This window comes from Triturus cristatus, chromosome 7 (assembly GCF_964204655.1).
Source record: "Triturus cristatus chromosome 7, aTriCri1.1, whole genome shotgun sequence".
NCBI classification, from domain to species: domain Eukaryota; kingdom Metazoa; phylum Chordata; class Amphibia; order Caudata; family Salamandridae; genus Triturus; species Triturus cristatus.
Window position 1 is genome coordinate 562443136 of NC_140590.1, and position 16605 is coordinate 562459740.

Sequence of the window (16605 nt, forward strand, 5' to 3'; positions counted from 1 at the left end):
TTTTAGAAGATTTATTTCACAAGCGCTGCTATCTCTGGACAGTGGGAAGTCTAGGACTGATATCCTCCTTCTATCTGCAAAACATAGAATTGAGATTGTTGAACTAACTTGGGTTCAGTATGGTCAGTACAGGTTGGAGACATTTGAGCTATGCTGGTCTGGTGATATACCATGCAATTAAGGTGCTGCTGAGCATGTCAAATAGCACACTGGATCAGCAGAGTTCAGTCGGCATCTGTCGCATTCTCCTTATTCTACCTAGCTACCTAAGTGGTGCCTTTAGCTGCAGCCGGCACGAGGGGTCCATTTCAAGGTCTTCTTCATTGGCCATCATGCATCCTATGAGTATGAATATGCCATTGATAGACTCCCATTTTCACTCTTTGATTATGTGATTGTTGATTTAGGTGCCTAGGATCAAGTGTAGGGTTGTCATCTTTCTTACCACCCTGCACTTAAAAATACAGCCAGGCAAGTCTAAAAGGGTGACCAGGATGCTACACACCCTACTACCTTCACATCCAATTATGGAATGTTCTCCCATTAACAGGGAGAGGTATCCACCCTCATCTAAACTTCAAGTAAATAGTTAAAGTTTCACTGCTTGCCTCCTTATGCTAATGCAAAGATGCTTGTTCAGTTAGGTGCTATATGTCCAGCTTCAGTTCCAGAATGTTCTCATTCAGGGAACAATGTGCTCTGAAGGTACCATCATATTATACCTATCGAGGACTGAGGTGGAGATCTGAATGACTTGCTAGCACCATAAAGTACCAGTGTTACTTCCACATTTGCCATTTCCAATACATTATATGGTTTGGACAGATCTGACCTGAGCTTCCAGACATGGACGCTTGGTTTGATGATGAATTTCATGCACAATCATGCACTTGATACAAGGTTTCCATGTTAGACTTCATACTTACAAGGATGTTTCCTAGTAGCAGGAATGCGCAGATCTCTCTCAGAAGTCTTCTCCTCTTTCTGTGGGTTGAGAGAGAAGTTGACAGAGTGGCTCTTATGGATGCAATTGATGCCCTCTGACGGGAAAAGGCATTCCGAGTACCCGGCTCTTGCTGAGAGGCATGGTGGCTGGCACTGTCTAGTGTGGAGGAATCTTTTCTTGGTGTCTCAGGAGTAGCCTTGTGTTGGGGCTGCCAGTCGTTGGGCAGTTGACGGTGCAGGCCTTCAATGATGAAAATGTTCTGAATTGTGTGCTGCACAATCAGAAGCAGTGAGTATGTGAGAGTTAGGGCCCTCAGATGATCTATTGGGTTAGTGGCTACCATGGCCACAATGGAGTAGTAGGAAATGCAGTACTGCCCAATCGTGGCGACAAAGAGCAAAGCAACATCCAGGGCGCGGCTTGGGTTCTTCCGATTGCACATTTGTCTCCTGTCAAATTTGAAAACAATGATTCCTCCAAGGGCCCCAATCGACATCAGGCTCAAGCAGATCACATGGAAGATGAAAAAGGTTGTGAGCACTCGATTCCTTAGCTGCTCATCCTTTAGTTGCAACTCGTAAACTATGAACAGTGCTAATCCCACAACCAGCATGGCAATCCCACAGATCAGGCCTATGAAAGGGGCCTCCCGCCAGGACCTTAGCTTCAGGTGGTGCGGGTGATGGACCTCGTCATCTATTAAGCGCCCCACGTTCTTCCACATCACATATGACATGGCACAGGCAAAGAGGCTGAACTCTAGATGAAAAGGGTAGAGATAATAATAGGCCTTCTTCAGGAGAATGCACACAGAGTTGCAGTTGCAGTTGCCTTTGGATAAAGTTTCATCTGAAAGTAAAAATAAAAAGAATAAGCTCAAGTGAAACTCAAAAGCTCTTTCTACTCACAATTGCATCTTTTTTAATCAAGTAGTTATCTTTTGACTCAAAGGAACTTTTTCCCATAGTGACATGGAGCAAGCTAGTCTGCAAAACAGTAGTCTAACACAAGCCAAAGACGCGCCTGCGGAGCGGGGGCAGATTTACCATAAATGTTTTCCCTTTCATTTTGGAGGTACTTTTAATCCTTCCTAAATGTCTTTATATTACCGCTATGCAATTTATTTAAGAGGTTGAACAATTTTGCCTATTATTGCTAATCAGATTTCATTGAGTTGTTAGTGTTAGTTTTTAGTAACTTTAGACCCGTTGACGCTCAAAACTATTTTTTGGTTAAAATTGGCAAATTATGCAGTAGAGATGATAGCTTATGGGGCAAGTGAGGCAAATCCATACTTATGCAGAAAGGGCTGCAGAATCGCATAATTCCACTGGCCCTTTACGTATGTTACTGCATGCCCCATTATAATAGAGTGTATAACGGTTTAACTGTTCATGCTTGACATAGTCTTATAGACTTTTTGTTTTTCTTTGTGTGTGTATATATATCATAGGAGTATTTATAAATCAGGGAAGGTGTGTTGCAGTATATCATTGAGTCTTTTACTTTTTACACCAGCTGTGTTGCATATTATGGCGGGTGGTTCATATTGTGATGGTTCATGTGTGGTAGTGAGATAGTGGGTGTCTTTGTCTATGTTATTTCTTCTGTATTGGTTTATGACAGTTGTAATCTGTCTCAATATTGTTGTATGTGTTTTTAAACTAATATTATTTATATAACAGTAATGGGTTAATTTGTGAAATAGACTTATGTTTTTGTAGTATTGGTTACCTTAATAATATTATGCTGATCAATAGTCCTGCGCTAAGTGTATTTTGAACGCCAAACATTGCAAATATATTTTTATTTAAAATAAGCTTTATTAGTTTTCAGAAATAAGCAAGCATATCAAAAATAAGGCAAACAAAGTAAATACAGGGGTGACAAGTAGGTACTGGTAGTATAATGAATCGTAAGGTCTCTTGGAAAAGGCTGCCATAGTACATGGTTGTATGTATACTCAACATTAGAACAAGTAAAGTAATCACAAGTCTAGGTGAGGATACAGAGCAGAATCATAAGGAGAGGGTTGTGATAGAAGGGCACACACTTCAATGAGAATTCCCTTAGGGGAATATGGGAAATTGTGTACAGTTTATGGTGGTTTATTAGTAGCAAAATAGTCATCTAAGGACTTCCAAATATATATTTGTTGAGGTTTCCATGGGGAGTGTTGCAAGGTGATGTTGTTCGCCCCACTGATATGTGATACCCAATTGATCCAGGTTTGAAAAGAAGCCTTGTGTGTGTCTTTACAATTAGAGGTAATGTTTTTTTTTTATGCTGTTAGTAAGAGATCAATTAAAAGGCAATCTGCCGATCTTTTAATGCTCGGGGCAAGGAATCCTTTAAAGATAAATGAGAATTCCTTCTTGGGGTGGATGGTAAAGAGTTTTGTAAAGAAGAGGAAAGCATTTTCCCAGAAGAGGGTAACTGATTTGCAGTGGAAGAGAAGGTGTGCGAGGTTGCCAACTTCTTTACACAGTTCCAGCAAATGGGGCTCTCTAGAATTTCCAGGTTGTGAAAAATGTTGTCCAAAAGGCTTTGTCTTTTAACCAAGAGTTTTGTAAAGAAGAGGAAATCATTTTCCCAGAAGAGGGTAACAGATTTGCAGTGGAAGAGAAGGTGTGCGAGGTTGCCGACTTCTTTACACAGTTCCAGCAAATGGGGCTCTCTAGAATTTTCAGGTTGTGAAAAATGGTGTCCAAAAGGCCTTGTCTATTAACCAAACGTTTGTTTTAGAGAGTACTGGTGATATTTTATGTGTGGTGATGGATTTCCAAATGGCTATCCAATGTGGTTCGGATATAGGGTTGGAAGAATGGGTTTCCCAGTATTGTATTATGTTCTTTTTAGGCTTTGTGGATGTGGGTTGGGTTAAGTGGTATAGTTTAGAAACCTGGTGACCAAGTTTGTTGAGTTTTCCAGTGAGCATTGGGAGAGACGGCCCCCTGGAGTGGTGTTTGGATTTGTGTATGGCTGTTTTTATCTTGAGGAATTTGTAGAACTCCGAATTATCTAGTTAGTATTTTGATTGTAGGATTGAGAAGTGTGGGGGGAAATAATGAATCCTAGCTGTCGAGGAAAGAAGATCCCTTTGTTGATCCAGGAACCCCAATAGAGTGGTTGACCACTTTAAGAAATACCTGGGTTCTGCCAGAGGGAGGCTAGAGAATAGCATCTCATCCGAGAGGGAAGATTCCTGATTATACTCAGTAGGATTTTTTTTGTTTTTTTTAGTATGGATTTGGAATCGGTGTGATATTTGCAGTTGGTAGTAAGCAGGGTTAGTAGGTCTGAGTTGTTCAGAATAGCACTTTCCACCTCTAACCATACAGGTGTATAGTTATCCGGAGGATGAAACCTGTAAGTGCCTTGTTTGGCTAGGAAGGCAGTCTGGTAGTCTTTGAAGTTGGCCAGGTTAACGCCACCTAGGGAGGTATGTAGACGGAGTTTATTTAGTGTTTTTCTTTATTTTTTGTTTTGCCAAATGAATCGTGAGAGCATTATGTCTAATTTGTGGTGGAAGTCTTCAGAGAGTAGTAAGGGAAGGATACTGATTAAGTAATTAATTATTGGTGTGATCATCATTTTAATGGTTTCTCTGCGCCCCCACCATGTTATCAATCTAGAAGACATACTATCAAGTAGGTTTTGTTTTTTCAAGGGTGAATTGTTCGTTATGTTGAATGGTATCTATTAGATTTGAACCAAATTCTACCCATAGATATTTTGTGTTTTGAGGCCGCCAGGAGAGTCCTGAATTTTCTAGTATTTCTTTTGTGCCATGTGAGTTGAGTGATTTAACTTACGATTTGCCCTATTCAGTTTTGTAATACTATAAGCATTCAAATGCATTGTGAGATTGTGGTGACCTTTGACTGTATGTGTTTTAACTAACTCCATTTTGAATGTACAACATCATTTTTGTGCTCTTGCATGATTTCATTTCGTGCCTTTTGCAGCTTCAGAGTGGGATGTTTTCATCTTCTCAGCACAGAGCAAAACAGCCTTGCTGGGACAGAATATTTGGAATGTACTTTTGAAAGCGTGAGAGAGGAATGTACTTCTCTGTCTCAGAGTCAAAACACGGAGGGCTGGTCAGCTTCTGTCTTTCCCTTGAAACAGTCTGGTACGGTCAACCTTGATTTTGCAGTAGATGAAGGGATGGGGCATTTCTAGAAGTCTCTCTCCCTGGGTAGGTAAAGGTATTAAAGACAGGAAGTTTTGGTGCTCATTTGTGGGATGGACACACCGTCACAGGGCAAGTTTTGCTGTCCCATTGAGAATTCTGGACGACTGAAAGGGCTTCCCAGTTGAGCTGACCAGAATTTTGTGCACTAAAATGGTGATTGTTAGACCTGGTACCATTGGCCTGAGTCTCCCTTCCATTTTTTGCTGTTGTTTCCTCTGTTTTTGATGTTTTGCTGGTTTTAGATGGTTTGGGCACTGTGTCACTGCTATTCAGTGCCACAGTGCAAGTGCTCCCTGTTGGAAAGTATTGTAATGGATTAGTGACTCCATGATTGGCTTGTTTGATTTACTTGTCAGACCCTAGTACAGTGCACCATGTGTGCCCAGGGCCTGTAGATCAAATGCTGCTAGGGGGCTTGCAGCACTGATTGTGCCACCCACAGAAGCAGCTGGTAAAATGTGTCTCAGGCCTGCCATTGCAGAGCATGTGTGCAGTCTGGTACTGCCATGTCGACTTGGTAAGTGCACCCACTTACCAGTCCCTAAACCGTCCCTTTTCTACCTGTTAGCCACCCCTAAGGTAGGCCCAACGGCAAGGTGCATTGTAAGTAAAAGGTAGGACATGCCCGGGTATGTGTGTGGCATTTCCTGATAGTGAATTACAGCCAATTTTGTTTTTCACTATTGCAAGGCTACCTGTTCCCATAGGTGTAGGAGAGTAGGATCTGCTTCACATGGGTACTCCCCCTTTTTGCTGGTGTTTCACTGTTTTTCGACCTTAGTCTGGCTATGGCCCTGCTAATCAGGACCACAGCCTAGCTGCTTCCTCTCTAAAATGGTTTCCATGTACATTAGGTACATATCTAATTGGATTCTGGAGTGCCTTATAAGCCCCTAGTATATGGTATACTATGTACCTAGGGCATAGGTACCTCAGAGGCCTACCAGGGGCTGCAGCATATATTATGCCACCCCTGGGAAGCACTCCAAAATGACACCACAGGTCTGCTACTGCAGCCTGGGTAAGGGTGTGCTTGCACCCCTTACTGTGGTATAGTCTACCTATATCACTACCCTATACAGACACATATAAACCTATAAGCCACTCCTATGGCAGCCCTTGACAATCCTGAAGGCAGAGTGCTTGGTTTTATGTGAGAGGGTGCCCAAGCATGAGCTGAGCCCCTCTGCAGCTTTTGGAAATACTTCCTTATGGCTGTTCTGTGATACAGCCATACCATATACTCTTAAGTGCATTATAACTTTGCGGTAAATGCTACCTTTGGAATGGCTGCATCAAAACATGTCGTGTTTGGTGTCAAACGCTTTGGAATACTACCCCTCCCGCCCGTTCTGGCGGCGGGGGTAGCATTCCACATTTCTAGACGGAGAGACATGTTCACACTGGCTAAACCCGGTAGGACTTTCCTGAGCCCTGGCATCACAAAATAGATGCCTCTGCCACAGACACGGGTCTGGCATCCTGCTGCTGACCGAAACTCCAGCAGGGGAGGCCTGGACAATAGGTTTCCTGTCGAGGGAGGTGTAACAACCTCCCCAGACAGGCTGATGTGTATTGGGGCTGGGCGGGAGCACTCTCTGGTTCTTTGAAGTCCTGCACTGGGGGCACACTTGGTGTCCCTGTGCATATTCCAGTTCAAACCGGTTGCAGGGTCTACCTGCCCCTGCTCTGGCGTGAAACTGGACAAAGGAAATGGGTGTAACCACCCCTTTTTCCTGGCCCACCCATAGGTGGGGCCTTAGAGTTAGTCCATCCCCTAAACTCACTATAAGTATAGGAATCCAGTCCCTAGGACTTTAGATTACCCTGGACGAAACTCTGCAATGTACATAGTGGACCTTCGACGTTCTATCCTGACTAGAAGACTGAAGAGATCTCCCTTGGGGTCAAGGAGTGACTCCCCTGCTTGGCAGGCACCAAAGAAGCAACTGAACGGTCTGCAATTCTGAAGCTCCCGCCCGATGCCGAAGTTTCTGCATCCCCAGAGGTGAATTTCCAGACTTCCCCGAGGCTACCCTGAGTCCACAGCAAAGCTGAGGCCCGTAGCTATCGTGGGTGACGTAGAACCATGACCCCTGGACACCGTGAACTTTTGCAGCAACACTATCTTCCTGGTCTTCCTTGAAGTTGTGCTTTGGGCTCAGAGTAGCCCCAGTCTTGAGCACCTCCTGCACCAAAGATTGTTGGCCTCCACTCCATGAGTGACCCGTGGGCCAGCTTCAAGTGCAACCACTCGAGGCACCTTCACGATCACTAGCCCGTTGGCTAGCAGGTCCCGACGAAGGCAACTCCTTCTCTGCTTGGGCTTTCCTGGTTGCTCCAGACGTGCCCTTACTTACCCTTGCTGGGTGAGTCCATCAGACCTTGCTGGTCTGCACCGCAGTCCTTTCTCTGATTTCCAGTGACTTGCCGTTGCCAAGGCTTGTTGGGTCCATTCTGGTCGCTGACACCGCAGCACTCGACAGACTTCATGGGACAGCTCGAATCTGGCTCGTGGACTTCGTTGACACCTCCTGGACCTCGTGGCTGAAGAGTCAAGACACCCATCAACTCACCTGAAGCACCCGACATCTGTGGGCATTGGTCCATCCGGCCCTAGGTCACTGGCTAGTGACCCAGACTCTGTCCCCTCTGCTTTCAGGTTCCTTACCTCCTAGATCCAGGATTGGATCTCTCCGGACACTTCTCCTCTTCACGGCAGCAGCAGTTCTTTGCAGGCTTTCATTGAAATCGACGACGCGACCCGACACCAAAAGACACCTATGCACCCGGCTTCCCTGCGTGATGTAACTCGAGTACTCCGGTGCTCCCGTGGGTGCTGGCCCTAGAACTTCTTAAGTCCAAAAGGGTTTGGTCCTGACTCGATTCTAAGTGTCCCTAATCTTTAAAATTCCAACCGCGACATTGCCCATAGAAGATAATAGGAACCCGCGGTTGTGTTTTCACACTGCATACAGCTCCCGTGGGTCCCCTGTGTCACTACCTTGGGTGGTTCCTTGGAGTCCTAGCGATTCTAGAGGCAATAGGCCTAGTGCCTATTCCAGTTGTGGTTCTTATACCACTTTTTTGGTATATGGTTTGGTACGCCTCTAGGGCTCAAACGTGTATTTGTGCTTTTACTGATGCTTGTTCACTTGTAACTTAAGTACTTCGAACTCCAGTCTCATAAACAGACTAGAGGGGTGTGTGTTAACCTAAATACATATATTTTAAATATATACCTGGTGTGGTTGTCCTTTCATTTGATCATTCAAGAGATTATAGACTGGTAAAACAAGCTGCTTTACATTCCTTCAAGACTTAGCCTGAAGGCTGCTCTCCATAGCTACCTCTAGGATAGCTTTCACATAAGGTTGTCTTTAACCATTCACCATAAGGGGTTGTTTGGACTGATACAAGGTGCCCACTAGAACTAGTGGACAGCATATATCAGGCCATCTTCTCACAATAGGCCAGAATGGGCAGTTTGAGTATAACATCTTATAGTTCTAACTGACCCAGGGAACATGGTAGGAAAACAAATTTAGTATGCCTGAACCCAGAATGTTAAAATACATCTTTTAGTGAAGCTGATTTTTACATTCTGTGTTTGAAAATACCACTTTTAGAAAGTAGGTACTTTCTTACCTAACCATCCAGCCTGCCTCTGCTAGGTTGTGTATTGCATTGCATGTCTAGTTTGTGAGTGACAGGAGGGCTTGGGCTCCAGCAGTCTGATGAGTCAGGGCTAGGCTGAATAGGACCTTGGCTGAATAGAGAGTGGGGGGGGGGGGGAGATTTCCTTTCACCCCCATGAGCCCTCATAGAATAGAGAGTAGGGGGAGGAGATTTCCTTTCAGCTACCTGGGCCACGTCTGCTTTCAACAATGCTGTCTCCACCTACTGCTAGGAAGCTGCACAGAACTGGGTTTGGCTAGGTACAGGCACCCTCTGCCTTCAGAGGACAAAGGATTTACTAGTATAAATATTGGGGCCCAGACCCCAAGACTTTAGATCACTTCTGAGAATCAAGGTGAACCTTTGCCACGGAGAGGAACCATAAGAAGCTGAAGGAGTTGACTGCCCCTGTGCCAGTGTGCTATTTTCTGGGGTTGGCCTGCAGTGATTGCTTATTTTCCATGGAAAAGGAGAAGGAAATTTTATTGAACTTTCATCATCTTGAAGAAGAATCTCCAAGGGCTTGAACTGTGTTGCCTCCTGCTGAAGTCTCAGGGATACAAGACTTCACCCCCAGCCCCCCCTGAATTTCCTTGCTGGGAATTCTGTCTGCAGAAGCCTGCGTATTGTTGGGAGCTGAAAGCGCGACTCATTGAGAAGAAACGTGTCACATCCGCAGCTGTTGCCGTCGCATTATCGGAGAGGCGTGTCGCCACCGCAAGGATCGCTGTCGCATCACTGTAGAAGCGTGTCTCTGTCGCAGCTATTTGTCGTCGCATCACCGGAGAAGCGTGTTGACACCGCAAGGGTCGCTGTCGCATCACTGGAGAAGTGTGTCGCAGGGCCTGTCTGGGCTCAGAAGTTCCAGAGTCGCCGCACGGCCGTCGGGCATGCACGCATCGCCTTCACGTCATCGCATCGCATCAAAGACGCCATCTTGTCACATCACACCTGATCGTCGCATCGACGCACCATCTTGTCGCATCGCAACCGGAACGCAACACGAGAGCGACACATCACCTCCTCTCCGGTAAGGAACAGACGCATCTCCTACTTTGCGCAAGCACTGAGGAACAGATGCATCGCCTCCCCCGAAACAAGGAGACGACGCATCGTTCTCTCTGCGAACCTTTTGTTTATCTTGAGTGACGTATCCAAAGGTACTTTTTGAGAAACGTGTCGCATTTACCATCATCTCTGAACTAAGCTATTTTCTACCATTTAAAAGTCATTTTCTTAATACTGTATTGTGGATTTTTGTTGTTTGGGTCTTGTGTTAAGTCTATATAAAGAATACTTATTTTTATAAAACCTGTGTGGTGTCCATCTGTAGTGTTTTCAGTGTATTACTGTATGTGTTCACAAATGCTTTACACAATGCCTCTGAGATAAGCCTTCCTGCTCATGCCAAGCTACCACAGGGTTGAGCAGGGGTTATTTTAGGAGTGTAGCCCCCTTACCCTGACTAGACGCAAGGGTCCCAATTGGACAAAGGTGCAAACCATTGCCAACTAGAGACCACCAGTTCTAACAGTGATGTATGAGCTACAAGGTTTATTGTTCTGTGATGTTTTCATGTTGGGCTCTCTATAATTGATTCTTTCATTTGACAGTTTATTTCTGGCATTTGAAAGTGCTTCTTTCTTGCATTAGACGTCCTTTATTATCTGCTCATGTTTTCCTCCCTTACATTTGACTTGTGAATCTTCCATCATTATTATCTGCGTATATGTTTTGCTCCTTTGCATTTGGCCTGTGAATGTTCCATCATTATTATCTGCGTATGTTTTGCTCCCTTGCATTTGGCTGTGAATTTTCTATTATAATTATTATCTGCCTATGTTTTGCTATCTACTATTATTACCTGCTTGTGTTTTAGCTCATGCATTTAATCACTTGTGAGTATTTTATTATTATTTGCTTGTACACACACACACACACACACACACACAAACACACACACGCACGCACACACACACACACACACACACACTTGCAGATTGTTATACCGGATTCATTTGACATCTGGGAAAGTCTTTCTGTTAGAGAGTGTTGCATTAATAAAACCCCTTGCTTTATTTTAAAACTGACTTTTGATTTGCCTCATTTTGTGGGTGCTGAGCTTCATTTCCAGGTGCTTTTGCCTGCTTTACGGAGGGCCTCATCTTAGGAGTGCTAAATTATTTTTTTGGGGAGCGTAAAGCAAGACAAGTTTATATCCCAAAACTTCTATTGTTCTATAGTTTCCATTAGAGCCTGGATAGAGGGGCCTGGGTTTTCTGCGATTATTAAAATATTGTCTGAATAAGCCAAAAGTTTAACTATTTTCCCATTGAAATCAATTCCCGAGATAGTGGGGTTTCCTTTAATGTTTAAGAGAAGGGGTTCCAGTGCTAGTAGGAAAAGAGATGGGGTCCTCTGTCTGGTGCCTTTTTGTAGCTTAAGTGGGAGCAATAAGGAGCCATCGATGCAGATAGGGACGCTTGGGTTTGTATATAGAGCCATGGTCATTTTTTATAAATTCGGCACTTAGGTTAAAAGTGTTAAGGGATTGTTCAAGGATGGTCAATGATACTCTGTCAAACACTTTTTCGGCGTATAGTGTGATCGCAACAGAGGCTGAAGTAGCTGATAAAGCTTTATCTAGGACACAGCTTTCCAAACTTTTCATGTTGGTGAAATACTTTTTGGAGAGACATCAATTTGGGACACAGTAAGGCAGTGTAGCGAGCGAGCGTAGCGAGCGAGCCCGAACAACTTAAGGGGTGTTCGGGAGGTTCTCCCCATGAAGAAAATTTTGAAATAAAAGTGAGCAAATGGTGCATTTTCAAGAAAATTTTGAGAAAGCAGGAAGGTTACTAAAACAATTGTGAATCTGTTCTAACAAAGACAGTGACTGGCATAACTGGGTGTAAGGTTAGGTTTGTGGCTGAAGCAAGAATATAATCATGCCCAAATTGACACATGCCCCAGTGATTTATGGCACAAAGAGGGCTGGTTCACGCACTGCCAACCCTTCCAACCATGTACAAAGTCCTCCTGCTGGTGAGCGAACCCGAACCACCCAAGAGGGGTTCGGAGGGGTTCTCCCCCCGGAGAAAATTTTGAAAAAAAAGTGGACAAATGGTGCATTTTCAAGCAAATTTGAGAACACAGCAAGGTTAATAAAGCAATTGTGAATCTGTTCTAACAAAGACAGTGACTGGCAATACTAGGTGTAAGGTTAGGTTTGTGTCTGAAGCAAGAATATAATCATGCATACATTGACACATGCCCCAGGGATTTAGGGAACAAAAAGGGCGGGTGCACGCACTGCCAACCCTTCCAACCATGCACAAAGTCCGCCTGCTACCTTACCGAATATGAGTTATACAAAAATCCGTTCAGGAAGGGGAAATTGTGAGTGGTAAAACAATCATGCAACTTATCAGCTGGTCTCTGCGCATTGAACTCAGAAGGGACCGCTCTCCATTTCTAAGTGCTGTAATATACAGGCACTATAGTTAGCAATGTTTTGGAAGTATGAAAGGGTGAGTCAATCTTGCTGTAATTCTGACTGATGTTTTCAGTCATAGAAAGACACTGCACCAAGAATGTCCTGAAAACCTCCCTCTGTCTCCCTCCCTCTGTCTCCCTCTATCTGTCTCCCTCTCCCTCGCTCTGTCTACCCCGGTCTCCATCCCTCTGTCTCCCTCCCTCTGTCTCCCTTTCTCTCTGTCTCCCACGGTTTCCCTCTCTCTGTCTCTCTTCCTCTGTCTGTCTCCCCCTGTCTGTCGCCCTCCTCCCTCTGTCTGTCTCCCTCTGTCTGTCGCCATCTGTCTCCCTCTCTGTCTCCCTCTGTATCCATCCCTCTGTCTCCCTCCCTCTCTGTCTCCCTCTCTCTGTCTCCCTCCCTCTGTCTGTCTCTGTTTCCTCCCTCTGTCTCCCTCCCTCTGTTTCCCTCCCTCTGTCTCCCTCCCTCTGTTGCCCTCCTCCCTCTGTCTGTCTCCCTCCCTCTGTCTGTCTCCCTCTGTCTGTCGCCTCCTGCCTCTCTCTCTGTCTCCCTCCCTCTGTCTCTCTCTCTCTGTCTCCCTCCTTCTGTCTCTCTCCCTCCCTCTGTCTTCCTCCCTCCGTCTCCCTCTGTCTGTCACCCTCTGTCACCTCACCCCAGCTTCCTGGGCACACACACAGCCGCATCCGAGCACTTCACAGGTCTTTAAAAGACCATTTACTTGTTAATGAGTCTTTGTTGTGAATCGCCCGGACCCAATAGAACAGAGTGTCTAGGAGTGCCTCTTAATTAGTAGCAGTTATGTGCTAAGTGCCCGCGACACACCCACCATTTGCAGGCGACAAAGTACTGTGTCGGGACACACAGTTTAGAAAGCTCTGATCTAGGACATGGACGACGGGTGCTGTCGTTTAAGAAGCAAGCCTGGGAATTACTTATTAATTGGGGTAAAAATAGGTTGAGACATTTGATTAGGATCTTTGCCTAGATTGTACCATCCAAATTAATCAAGAAGATGGGCCTGTTAAGTCTTTCCCTTCCTTCAGGTTACTACAATGTTGGCTTCTGCTGTGGTACCTGTAATAACACCTGTATTTGCGAAGTGGTTGGAGTGACTGGGAAAATATTTTGTAGAATTTTGCCACATTAAGATGGTGTTCTGTGTTGGAGACACCAAGAGCCACCAGAGTGTGTGGGCTTGTCTGCAAGATAAGTAGGGGTGCTGGTTGTGATGACTTTGTAAACAATGCAGCTGGTTTTGAAGATGATGTGGCCAGGCTATGAGAGCCAATGGAGTTCCATCACAATGGGGGTGATGTGATCATAACTCTTTAGGTCCTGAATGAGATGTGCTACAGTGTGAAGGATGGTCCTAAGGGGTGCAAGTGTGGAGTCCGGGAGGCCTTGGTGTCGGGCATTACAACCACTCAGATGTGTAGAGTGAAAGTGCTTGAACAGCAGTTCTGAAGTCACTTTCTTGAAGAAACAGTTCGATTTTCTTTAGAAGAGAGAGTGGGTACCAGACCATTTTTGTTTTGTTGGCAATGTGTTCCTTGAGGGTGAGGTTGGTATCTAGGGTGAATCCAAGTGATTTGGCTTTCTGTGAAAGTTGGAGTTCAAAGCCATCAAAGTTCATGTCATAAAGCCCTGTTTGTACTATATCTCGGTTTTGAGATGCCATCAAGGATGTCATGGAGGATGTCATATGTGAGGTCTTAAGCAGTGCATGATGGGGGATCAGTTATGTTTAGTTTACTCAACCATGATTGTCAAATTTCAATCGGCCAGAGTCACAAAGGTAAACTTTCACTTTAGTCCTAGTTTACAATTGTTTGCTATTCACAAAGAGATTTACAGGTTGTATCTTTACAAGCGTGGATTCTGCGCACGCAAAAAGACCTATGTTTTTATGTGTGGAGACTCTCCTCTCATAAATAAACTTCTCATAAATCCCTTTGTGAATAGCAAACAATTGTAAACTTACACAAAAGTGTAAGTTTACCTTTGTGAATCAGGCCCAATGTTTTTTATGTTTTGGCTTTGAACCATAATTTCAACTTTTTTTGTAAATTATTTGTATTGATTTTTGACAAAATGACAACATTAGCAACCGTATAACAACATAATCCAACATTGACATTACAATGACAATAACATGGGTGGCTTAGGCGGAACGCCTGGAGAATCCAATGAATCATAGGAACAAAAAGGAAAAACCCGTCGGTATTGCACAGATCAATTCCATCATTGAATCATTTGCGAGCAACAGAATGAAATAACATGAAAAATAAACACTAAAGGTTGATCCCTGTGCGTAGGCACAGGCCAAAGTATACATGTCGGTGAAGCGCTTCAGTGGACATCACGTATGTACCTAGATAGGTGTGGTAGTCCGTCCGGTGGGAAATGAGGCGGGGAACCATAACTTCAACCTAACTGTGTTTTTCCAGTGAATTTCTGAGGTTAGAAGCAAAGCAAACCATAACTTCCCCTTAACCTTCGTTTTTTTCATTTGGGGTTTTTGATGCATAGGGGCATGGTGTCCAGATTCCCACAGGTGCCAGGCCCTGTACCCAATTCACCGCACAAGCCCAACCTCCACTGCGCATGACATTTCACCCGCAGCCGCTCCCTGCACCCAACCCACCATAGGCAGCCGTGCAGGACCTTATTGTTAATAGAGACAAGTTCTTTGATTGTTGTTGGTGGTTCTTTGTGTTTTAACTGTTTTAACAACAGGTGTGGCAAAGAGCCACTTTAAAACTTTTTTTTAATTAATAATGGAACTTGTGGTAATGTTCTTCCGTCTGCTCCTTCTCAATCCGCTTGTTCTACTCGCCACATCATGTATGTACCCTGCACTTCATAAAAGAGAGTGCAACATGCACATGTGTAAATTGGTTTTCTCCTGTTGGTTCTCCACCATCTTTCCAGGAGCACATGGTAGTGCCACCTGGAGTATTCCTAGTCATACTTAAAGTTTAAATGTCTGTTCATGGTTCAGGTACCAAATGAGTAGTGACCTCTTGGCCTCTGGCTAAGCGTTTGCTCCCATAGTTTGCACATAACCCACCGTGCACTAATTTTATTCTCCTCAAACAGATGTGTGAAAATGTTAGAGACATCTGGCTCTTCCTCTCTACCTCCTGTTGGATGCATGACGGAACTACGTATTCCACTGTAATGCCTGCTGCTACAACGCAGCCGTTAAAATGCGAATGCCATCACCATGCATAACCTTTACCACACATGCCTTTAAAATGCATATGCCTTTACCACGCATTCCTTTAAAACGAATTTCGTTTTAAAAGCATGAATGGTAAATATATGTGCATGGTAAAGGTTTTACAAGCAATTATAACTATTTTATAGGTAAGTATAAACCCTTTCCCTATGTATATAAAGAAGGGTTTATATTTTCCTGTAACATTTTCATTATAAAAGCATGCATGGTAAAGGCATATGCTTGCTAAAAAAATGTACTGCTAAGTTCAAACACTTATATATACATGCTTTTTAAAGATTTAAAGATATACATAATATATATATATATATATACTTAAATATATGTATATATTTATGTATTTACACACGCATAAATGCATATGAGTGTGAATATATATATATAATATATATATACACACACATATATGTATCCTTAAAACCCCACAACCCCTCAACCCATACCCACCCTAAGCCCTAAAATTACCCTTGCCATCCCAAAACCTATACCCACCCTAAACCCTAAAATTACCCTTGCCACCCCAAAACCCATACCCACCCTAAATCCTAAAATTATCCTTGCTATCCAAAAACCCAAACCCACGCTAAACCTTAAAATTACCTTTGCAGCCCAAAAACCCATACCCACTCTATGCCCTAAAATTGCTCTTGCTACCCAAAAACTCATACCCGCCCTAAACCCTAAAATTCCCTTGTCACCCAAAACCATACACACCCTAAACCCTAAAATTGCCCTTGCCACCCTAAAACCCATAGCCACCCGAAAATTTTCCTTGACACTCAAAAACCCATACCCACCCTAAACCCTGTAAATACCCTCCCTAAACCATTAAAAAATATATATTTTTCTAATAGATCTATATATCTATATTATCTACTGGCGGTCGCCAGTTATAGTTACAACCTAGTTTCCATAGGAAATCTCAAAATTCTATTTTGAATAACTTTGGCACCGGTTGACGAATCCTCGCGAAATTTTCAAAACTAATGGGGCGCTCCGCTCAGCTCCTACCCTGAAAGTCTCGGGGTGATTCGTTAAGCGGGGGCCGA

General features: G+C 44.0%; 1 protein-coding gene across 1 annotated transcript in view; it reads right to left on the reverse strand.

The window, feature by feature from the left end:
• LOC146810126 (proton channel OTOP2-like) overlaps window positions 1-16605 on the reverse strand; it is a 289661-nt gene that overhangs the window by 21519 nt on the left and 251537 nt on the right. The window contains exon 6 of the mRNA XM_085617073.1: window positions 927-1795. Coding sequence (XP_085473199.1) covers window positions 927-1795 — 869 coding nt within the window. The remainder of the gene's footprint in view (window positions 1-926; window positions 1796-16605) is intronic.